Source organism: Procambarus clarkii, chromosome 54 (genome assembly GCF_040958095.1).
Source record: "Procambarus clarkii isolate CNS0578487 chromosome 54, FALCON_Pclarkii_2.0, whole genome shotgun sequence".
NCBI lineage: Eukaryota > Metazoa > Arthropoda > Malacostraca > Decapoda > Cambaridae > Procambarus > Procambarus clarkii.
In genome coordinates this window covers 23,474,878-23,485,388 of record NC_091203.1, presented here as the reverse complement: position 1 = coordinate 23,485,388, position 10,511 = coordinate 23,474,878, and the positions used below count along the sequence as shown (strand labels likewise).

At 51.3% G+C, this 10,511-nt stretch overlaps 1 protein-coding gene across 1 annotated transcript in view; it reads right to left on the bottom strand.

The window, feature by feature from the left end:
- Positions 1-10,034, bottom strand: part of LOC138352645 (homeobox protein CDX-1-like) — an 81,820-nt gene extending 71,786 nt beyond the window's left edge. Inside the window, exon 1 of the mRNA XM_069305197.1 lies at positions 8,316-10,034. Coding sequence (XP_069161298.1) covers positions 8,316-9,042 — 727 coding nt within the window. The 5' untranslated portion in view covers positions 9,043-10,034. The remainder of the gene's footprint in view (positions 1-8,315) is intronic.
- Between the last annotated feature and the right edge of the window lie 477 nt (positions 10,035-10,511).

Genomic DNA, 10,511 nt, shown 5'->3' with positions numbered 1-10,511 from the left:
GAACAGTCTCGGGCCTCTGATGTTGATAGTTCTCTCTTGAACACTGTGAGGGGTCGGCCAGTTATGTCCCTTATGTGTAGTGGAAGCGTGTTGAACAGTCTCGGGCCTCTGATGCTGATAGTTCTCTCTTGAACACTGTGAGGGGTCGGCAGTTATGTCCCTTATGTGTAGTGGAAGCGTGTTGAACAGTCTCGGGCCTCTGATGTTGATAGTTCTCTCTTGAACACTGTGAGGGGTCGGCCAGTTATGTCCCTTATGTGTAGTGGAAGCGTGTTGAACAGTCTCGGGTCTCTGATGTTGATAGTTCTCTCTGAATACCTAGTGCATCTCTGCTTTTCAAGGACGTTTTTTGATTTTAGGTGTTCAGTAGGTACGTTTTTGTATGTATGTGTGTATTTACTACTGGTGCCTGCAGGATCGAGCTGTTAGTTCTTGGGCCCCGCCTTTCTAACCGTCGATTGTCTAATGTACTGACTCCCGATCAATTCTTCTCTCTCTCTCTCTCTCTCTCTCTCTCTCTCTCTCTCTCTCTCTCTCTCTCCCGTTAAACAGAAGGGTACAATAGAGCCGACAAGGTACCGTTAAACAGTAGGGTACAATAGAGCCGACAAGGTACCGTTAAACAGTAATAAAACGTGTATATTATTTGATATATCTCTCGTCTCCTTTATAGTGAGTACATTTGGATCCCAATAATTTAGGTGTTTTATCGCGTCTATGCGTGCCGTATATGTTCTCTGTATTCCCTCTATTTCAGCAATCTCTCCTGCTCTGAAGGGGGAAGTGAGTACTGAGCAGTACTCAAGACGGGACAACACAAGTGACTTGAAGAGTACAACCATTGTGATGGGATCCCTGGATTTGAAAGTTCTCGTAATCCATCCTATCATTTTTCTGGCTGACGCGATATTTGCTTGGTTATGCTCCCTAAACGTTAGGTCGTCGGACATCATTATTCCCAAATCCTTGACATGCTGTTTTCCTACTATGGGCACATTTGATTGTGTTTTGTACCCTGTATTATGTTTCAGTTCCTCATTTTTGCCGTATCTGAGTACCTAGAATTTATCATTTATCTATTATGTTAAACATCATGTTATTTTCCGCTGCCCAGTCGAAAACCTTATTAACAACATCTGCATTGTTTTTCTTCTAAAGCTTCTGTGATTTTGACCTAGTGGTTGAGTAACTGTGACAGACAGGATCTTCCCGCTCTAAATCTATGTTGTCCTGGGTTATGTAGCTCATTATTTCCCATAAAACCTTAAATTCGATTCCTAACCACCCTTTCAAAAACTTTTATTATGTGTGATGTTAGTGCAACTGGTCTATACTTTTTTGCCATGGCTTCACTACCCCCCTTGAGCAGAGGAGCTATATCTGCAGATTTAAGTGCTGCTGGTATCTCCCCTGTATCCAGGCTCTTTCTCCATATTACGCCGAGTGATCTCGCTACTGGTACTTTACATTTCTTTATGAATTCCATGAGTCAGGCCCAGGAGCTGAGTGCATAGGCATATTGTCAATTTATCTTTTAAAAATCTTCCGAGTTCGTGTTAATATCCGTTATATTATCTGCAGCTTAAATGTCATTCATAAAGAAGCTGTGTGGGTCATCAACTTTCATGTTGTTTATTGGTGTGCTAAACATAGCCTCATACTGGCTTCTTAGAATTTCACTAATTTCTGTGTTGTCCTCTGTGTACGTACCTTCAGTTGTAATTAACGGTCCAATACTGGTGGAAGTTTTAATTTTGATTTTGCGTATGTGAAAAAATATTTCGGATTTTTCTTTATCTCTTGTATAGCATTCTGTTGCAATTCCATTTCCTCAGACTCGTATGATCGCTTCAACGTTTGCTCTATTTCTTCGATCTCCCTGCTTAGGCTTGTTTTCCTTTTTGTGAAAATTGTGTCTGCTTAAGCATTTCCGTTATTTTTTTCCTTCTGTACAGTCGTCTCCGTTCTCTTTCTAGAGTGGTCCTCTTTCTGCCCCTCCTCACAGGCACGTGCTTCAAGCAGACCTTGCAAGCTTCAGCTGTCAGTTGAGCTATTCCCTGTGTGGGAGTTTTGTCGCTTAAGACCGTCTTCCATTGAATGGTTGCAAGGTCTACATTTATTTTTTCCCAGTCGATCCTCTTATTGTTGAAATTAAATTAATTGAATATTCCTTCTCGCTTGTTGGGTCTCTTAGACCTACTACCGTTATTTATGCTAGTTCGCACTTCAATGAGCCTATGGTCTGAGTATGAAGTATCTGAGATTGTTATGTCTTTGATTAGTTCATCATTGTTTGTGAATAACAAGTCTAGTGTGTTTTCGTTCCTAGTTGGTTCTGTAATCTGTTGATTGAGCGAGAATTTGTCACAGAATCTCAAAAGTTCTCAGACCTGTGGTTGATTATTTCCAGGTTGGTTCTTTGCTATGATATTTGTGTTTACCATTCTCCATCTTAGACTCGGTAAATTGAAATCTCCAAGGAAGATAATATCTGAAACTGGGTTTGCTAGATTATCAAGGATGTTTCCTATTTTGTGCATCTGCTCTGAGAATTCCTCAACCGTTGAATCTGGCAGTTTATATATTAGGATAATAATAAGGTTCATGTTTTCTACCTTAATTCCAAGTACGTCTACCACCTCATTAGTTGAGTTTAGTAGTTCTGTGTATACCAGGTCCTCTTTAATATACTGACCTACTCCTCCATTTGACCAAGTTTCTCTATCACATCTATATAAATTATAATTTGGAATCCAGATTTAACTATCCACGTAATCTTTTGTATGAGCTTCCGTGAATGACCTTAATGTTGAGTTTGACTCAATGACCAGGAGAAAGGTCCATGGGGAAAGTCCAAGGGGAAGGTCCAAGGGGAAAGTCCAAGGGGAAGGTCCAAGGGGAAAGTCCAAGGGGAAGGTCCAAGGGGAAAGTCCAAGGGGAAGGTCCAAGGGGAAAGTCCAAGGGGAAGGACCAAGGGGAAGGTACAAGGGGAAGGTCCAAGGAGAAGGTCCAAGGAGAAGGTCCAAGGGGAAGGTCCAAGGGGAAGGTCCAAGGAGAAGGTCCAAGGAGAAGGTCCAAGGGGAAGGTCCAAGGAGAAGGTCCAAGGGGAAGGTCCAAGGAGAAGGTCCAAGGAGAAGGTCCAAGGGGAAGGTCCAAGGGGAAGGTCCAAGGGGAAGGTCCAAGGAGAAGGTCCAAGGAGAAGGTCCAAGGAGAAGGTCCAAGGGGAAGGTCCAAGGGGAAGGTCCAAGGAGAAGGTCCAAGGGGAAGGTCCAAGGAGAAGGTCCAAGGGGAAGGTATAAGGGGAAGGTCCAAGGGGAAGGTCCAAGGGGAAGGTCCAAGGGGAAGGTCCAAGGGGAAGGTCCAAGGGGAAGGTCCAAGGGGAAGGTCCAAGGAGAAGGTCCAAGGGGAAGGTCCAAGGAGAAGGTCCAAGGAGAAGGTCCAAGGGGAAGGTTCAATGGGAAGGTCCAAGGGGAAGGTCCAAGGAGAAGGTCCAAGGGGAAGGTCCAAGGTGAAGGTCCAAGGGGAAGGTCCAAGGGGAAGGTCCAAGGGGAAGGTCCAAGGAGAAGGTCCAAGGGGAAGGTCCAAGGGGAAGGTCCAAGGGGAAGGTCCAAGGGGAAAGTCCAAGGGGAAGGTCCAAGGGGAAAGTCCAAGGGGAAGGTCCAAGGGGAAGGACCAAGGGGAAGGTCCAAGGGGAAAGTCCAAGGGGAAGGTCCAAGGGGAAGGTCCAAGGGGAAAGTCCAAGGGGAAGGACCAAGGGGAAGGTCCAAGGGGAAGGACCAAGGGGAAGGTCCAAGGGGAAGGTCCAAGGGGAAGGTCCAAGGGGAAGGTCCAAGGGGAAAGTCCAAGGGGAAAGTCCAAGGGGAAGGTCCAAGGGGAAGGTCCAAGGGGAAGGACCAAGGGGAAGGACCAAGGGGAAGGTCCAAGGGGAAAGTCCAAGGGGAAGGTCCAAGGGGAAGGTCCAAGGGGAAGGTCCAAGGGGAAGGTCCAAGAGGAAGGTCCAAGGGTCCAAGCGCCAACACACTTAGCGAGCGACAACACACACTTAGCGAGCAACAACACACTTAGCGAGCAACAACACACACTTAGCGAGCAACAACACACTTAGCGAGCAACAACACACACTTAGCGAGCAACAACACACTTAGCGAGCAACAACACACACTTAGCGAGCAACAACACACACTTAGCGAGCAACAACACACTTAGCGAGCAACAACACACACTTAGCGAGCAACAACACACACTTAGCGAGCAACAACACACTTAGCGAGCAACAACACACACTTAGCGAGCAGCAACACACACTTAGCGAGCAACAACACACTTAGCGAGCAGCAACAACACACTTAGCGAGCAGCAACACGCACTTAGCGAGCAGCAACACACACTTAGCGAGCAACAACACACACTTAGCGAGCAACAACACACACTTAGCGAGCAACAACACACTTAGCGAGCAACAACACACACTTAGCGAGCTACAACACACACTTAGCGAGCAACAACACACACTTAGCGAGCAGCAGCAACACACTTAGCGAGCAGCAGCAACACACTTAGCGAGCAGCAGCAACACACTTAGCGAGCAGCAGCAACACACTTAGCGAGCAGCAGCAACACACTTAGCGAGCAGCAGCAACACACTTAGCGAGCAGCAACACACTTAGCAAGCAGCAGCAACACACTTAGCGAGCAGCAGCAACACACTTAGCGAGCAACATCAACACACTTAGCGAGCAGCAACACACTTAGCGAGCAGCAGCAACACACTTAGCGAGCAGCAGCAACACACTTAGCGAGCAGCAGCAACACACTTAGCGAGCAGCAGCAACACACTTAGCGAGCAGCAGCAACACACTTAGCGAGCAGCAGCAACACACTTAGCGAGCAGCAGCAACACACTTAGCGAGCAGCAGCAACACACTTAGCGAGCAGCAGCAACACACTTAGCGAGCAGCAACACACTTAGCGAGCAGCAGCAACACACTTAGTGAGCAGCAGCAACACACTTAGCGAGCAACAACACACACTTAGCGAGCAACAACACACACTTAGCGAGCAACAACACACACTTAGCGAGCAACAACATGCACTTAGCGAGCAACAACACACACTTAGCGAGCGGCAACACACTTAGCGAGCAACAACACACACTTAGCGAGCAACAACACACTTAGCGAGCAACAACACACACTTAGCGAGCGGCAACACGCACTTAGCGAGCAGCAACACACACTTAGCGAGCAACAACACACTTAGCGAGCAGCAACACACACTTAGCGAGCAGCAACACACACTTAGCGAGCAACAACACACTTAGCGAGCTACAACACACACTTAGCGAGCAGCAACACACACTTAGCGAGCGGCAACACACACTTAGCGAGCGGCAACACACACTTAGCGAGCGACAACACACTTAGCGAGCGGCAACACGCACTTAGCGAGCGGCAACACGCACTTAGCGAGCAACAACACACACTTAGCGAGCGACAACACACTTAGCGAGCGGCAACACACACTTAGCGAGCAGCAACACACACTTAGCGAGCAACAACACACACTTAGCGAGCGATAACACACTTAGCGAGCGGCAACACACACTTAGCGAGTGGCAACACACTTAGCGAGCAACAACACACACTTAGCGAGTAACAATACACACTTAGCGAGCGACAACACACACTTAGCGAGCAGCAACACACACTTAGCGAGCAACAACACACTTAGCGAGCAACAACACGCACTTAGCGAGCAACAACACACACTTAGCGAGCAACAACACACACTTAGCGAGCGACAACACACACTTAGCGAGCAGCAACACACACTTAGCGAGCAACAACACACTTAGCGAGCAACAACACGCACTTAGCGAGCAACAACACACTTAGCGAGCAACAACACACACTTAGCGAGTGACAACACACTTCACTGAGCGGCAACACTCAACTAACAAGTCCCTCGGGGCGGTTATGCCATTAATCTCGGCTGACGTGCTGCTGTCAGCCAGCAGTTCACTCCCCTACTCTCAGTGGACCACTTTATCCTTGTACTCTCAGTGGGCGGCGTGAGTCCTGCCCCAGTGGGCGGCGTGAGTCCTGCCCCAGTGGGCGGCGTGAGTCCTGCCCCAGTGGGCGGCGTGAGTCCTGCCCCAGTGGGCGGCGTGAGTCCTACTCCAGTGGGCGGCGTGAGTCCTGCCCCAGTGGGCGGCTTGAGTCCTACTCCAGTGGGCGGCGTGAGTCCTACCCCAGTGGGCGGCGTGAGTCCTGCCCCAGTGGGCGGCGTGAGTCCTACTCCAGTGGGCGGCGTGAGTCCTGCCCCAGTGGGCGGCGTGAGTCCTGCCTCAGTGGGCGGCGTGAGTCCTGCCCCAGTGGGCGGCGTGAGTCCTGCCCCAGTGGGCGGCGTGAGTCCTGCCCCAGTGGGCGGCGTGAGTCCTGCCCCAGTGGGCGGCTTGAGTCCTACTCCAGTGGGCGGCGTGAGTCCTGCCCCAGTGGGCGGCGTGAGTCCTGCCCCAGTGGGCGGCGTGAGTCCTACCCCAGTGGGCGGCGTGAGTCCTGCCCCAGTGGGCGGCGTGAGTCCTACTCCAGTGGGCGGCGTGAGTCCTGCCCCAGTGGGCGGCGTGAGTCCTGCCCCAGTGGGCGGCTTGAGTCCCGCTCCAGTGGGCGGCGTGAGTCCTGCCCCAGTGGGCGGCGTGAGTCCTGCTCCAGTGGGCGGCGTGAGTCCTGCCCCAGTGGGCGGCGTGAGTCCTGCCCCAGTGGGCGGCGTGAGTCCTGCCCCAGTGGGCGGCGTGAGTCCTGCCCCAGTGGGCGGCGTGAGTCCTGCCCCAGTGGGCGGCGTGAGTCCTGCCCCAGTGGGCGGCGTGAGTCCTGCCCCAGTGGGCGGCGTGAGTCCTGCCCCAGTGGGCGGCGTGAGTCCTACTCCAGTGGGCGGCGTGAGTCCTGCCCCAGTGGGCGGCGTGAGTCCTGCCCCAGTGGGCGGCGTGAGTCCTGCCCCAGTGGGCGGCGTGAGTCCTGCCCCAGTGGGCGGCGTGAGTCCTGCCCCAGTGGGCGGCTTGAGTCCCGCTCCAGTGGGCGGCGTGAGTCCTGCCCCAGTGGGCGGCGTGAGTCCTGCTCCAGTGGGCGGCGTGAGTCCTGCCCCAGTGGGCGGCGTGAGTCCTGCTCCAGTGGGCGGCGTGAGTCCTGCCCCAGTGGGCGGCGTGAGTCCTGCCCCAGTGGGCGGCTTGAGTCCCGCTCCAGTGGGCGGCGTGAGTCCTGCCCCAGTGGGCGGCGTGAGTCCTGCCCCAGTGGGCGGCGTGAGTCCTGCCCCAGTGGGCGGCGTGAGTCCTGCCCCAGTGGGCGGCGTGAGTCCTGCTCCAGTGGGCGGCGTGAGTCCTGCCCCAGTGGGCGGCGTGAGTCCTGCCCCAGTGGGCGGCGTGAGTCCTGCCCCAGTGGGCGGCCTCAGTCCTGCTCTAGTGGGCGGCCTGAGCAGTATGCAGGCCGCCCATTAGGGCATAACAGGCCGCTTTGTCATATTGAATCTCAAAACATTTTCATCAGAAAACGATATGGTTTGACTGCATGAATTATTCTCTATATTGGCTTAAATGTCATAATTTTAGTCAAAATTACGTGTTTTTCTCCTGTATTTTATACTGACCCGGTGCTTGGGTCACGACTTTATTCATTTTTCTTATTAATACATAATTTTATCTTATGTTTTATTGAAATTTTTTTCATTGATTTTTCATTTTTTTGCGAAATGAACGTATGCATGAGCCGCTGCAGGAGGCCTATTGACCCAGGATTGAGAGCCATTTACATCCACCAAACACATATATGTCTAACCTACGCTGGAAACAATCAAGTCATCCGACGCGTATTCTTCGATTATTTGTTCCGTAAATCAACGGCCCTGTTTACTCAAGTCTTCCCTTAATCTAAACTTATCTCATTTAGGTCCCTTGTATCGTGTTGAATTTTGTTATGTATTTAAAAACTTTGCGTCCATTTATATACATCATTCACGGTGTTTCTAGCGAATGAAAATAAGCTTTCTCAATTTCCCTTCTTAAGGAAGGATTTATTTTGTAATATAGTAAATATAATAGAAGATATATTATATGTTAGCGAGAGACTATAACATTTTAATATATTAATAAAAATATATAATTTGCGAAAGAATATATAAAATATATAATATAGTTGCAAGAGACTATTAAAAAATCTAATATATTAATATAGAAATATATTATATAATTAGTGATAGAGAATATAATAAAATATATTATATATTAGTATAGGAGAGAGCCAATTGTGTGGGCGTGATAGACTCACCTGTGTTGGGCTGAGCTTGATAGGACGGTTTCTTCATCCATTCAAACGGAGACCTCACTTGCTGTGGGCGTTGGGTGCCGGCGTGGGCGGAGGGCGGGGAGCCCACCTCCGCCGCCCCCTCGCCCAGGTTCAGGACGCTGTCGTGCGGAGACTGCGCACCTCCGCCCCCTGGAACACCGCTGTCGTTGGCGAACTCCGGGGGCCCCGAGACGGGGGCCAGTTTCTGGTAGTGGGCGAAGTTGGGCGAGGCGGGCCCTGGCTGGGTGGTGTTGCAGGGCGACGGGGTGTGGGGCGGGTGTTGCATGCCCCCGGGGGCGGAGGATAGCATCGGGGGTTGCGGTAAGGGGGATACGCCCCCGTGGCTGCCGTTGTGGTGTAGAGGCGCTGCCCAATCGTCATACCCTGTGGGTGAGCGCTGCTGGCAGTGGGCGGCGGCGGAGTGGTGGGTGGCGGGCATGTACATGGTCGGGTTGTGCCAGGCGGCGCCCTGGAGCCCCTCGCTGAACTGTCCCGTCATGAACGGCTGCAGGTTGCAGTTGAGGTCCGGTGGGGCGTACTGGTGGTGCGGGTGGTGGTGGTGGTGGTGGTGGTGCGCCTGCTGCGGGTAGTAGGAGAAGTAACCGGCGTGGCCCTGCTGCGCCACCACCCCGTGCGGCGGTGGCGGCGGCGGCGGCCTGTTGGCGGCGGGGAACATGGCGTAGTCAGAGGCTCCGACCACCAGCACCATGGTACTCTAACACAGCCCCGCAACCATCACCTACGCCGCCCGCTGCGTCTACTGCAGGCCGCCCGCTGCGTCTCCTTCAGGCCGCCCGCTGCGTCTCCTTCAGGCCGCCCGCTGCGTCTCCTTCACGCCGCCCGCTGCGTCTCCTTCAGGCCGCCCGCTGCGTCTCCTTCACGCCGCCCGCTGCGTCTCCTTCACGCCGCCCGCTGCGTCTCCTTCAGGCCGCCCGCTGCGTCTCCTTCACGCCGCCCGCTGCGTCTCCTTCACGCCGCCCGCTGCGTCTCCTTCACGCCGCCCGCTGCGTCTCCTTCACGCCGCCGCTCACACGCGCGCCGTACACCGCTGCGCCCCGCGGTCACCTGCTGTTCACCGCACTGCGTCCCAACACACGAGATCTGCGCACACAGGTCTTCAAAGCTTCCCACACGTATACACTCCTGAGTAACCCTGTCACCTTCCTACAGAAAACCCAACACAACAACGACCGTTCAAACTGAGGTAGTTTGGCTCTAGATCAAAATATAGACGCTCGTACGCCAGGCAGAACGCACTTAGCCAGGGCGGGAATATTCAGAACACGGCTCTCAGGGGCCAGAACACAGCTCTCGGGGCGAGAGAGAGAACTGAGCGGGCTAAAACACAGCTGTAAGGGCGGAGAGGTGCAGAACACAGCTGCGGGACAGGACGTGTCACACGCTCACCGCCACCATCGAGTAATGGCCGCTGACGCTGCTGTCAGGCTCCCTTCTGTGGCCCCGCCCTCGCTCCGCCCACTGTCACCCACTCCCCGCCCTCTGCCACCTACGCTCCGCCCCCTCGGGCCTCGCGCGACCAATGGGACGCCGCCTCCCTCACTGTCTTCACCAATAGCGGCTCATACAGACGTCACTCCTGCAGTGATGACACCGCCAGTCGCCTTGCAAGAAATCCCTATGTTAAACCCGCGAACAAAAGACGATAACAGTGTCCCAAATGTCAGTATTTTCAGCCAAATAATATTCTTAGGAGAAAAATATATATATATGGTTCAGAAAGGAGTAGAAAATAAGCATATTAAACACTTCATCCTTAATATATATATATATATATATATATATATATATATATATATATATATATATATATATATATATATATATATATATATATGGAATCAAGCTGCAACGATCAATGCTTTTCGCAAAAAATTATATTATATAATGTTCTTGTCATATATACTTGTTATTATCCAGTCAAGCTTCAGCTGTAAGCGGCTGTCATGGTTAATATAAACACGGTGTATATATATATATATATATATATATATATATATATATATATATATATATATATATATATATAAATATCGTGTAAATAAGTACGCAGTATTGCAGGAGCCTGAAATACTGTTTGATATTTTCAAATATAATTCACAAGAAATGTATGATTTTTTTCCCCGTTTATTTTTGATGAATACATTTCAAAATAGAGAA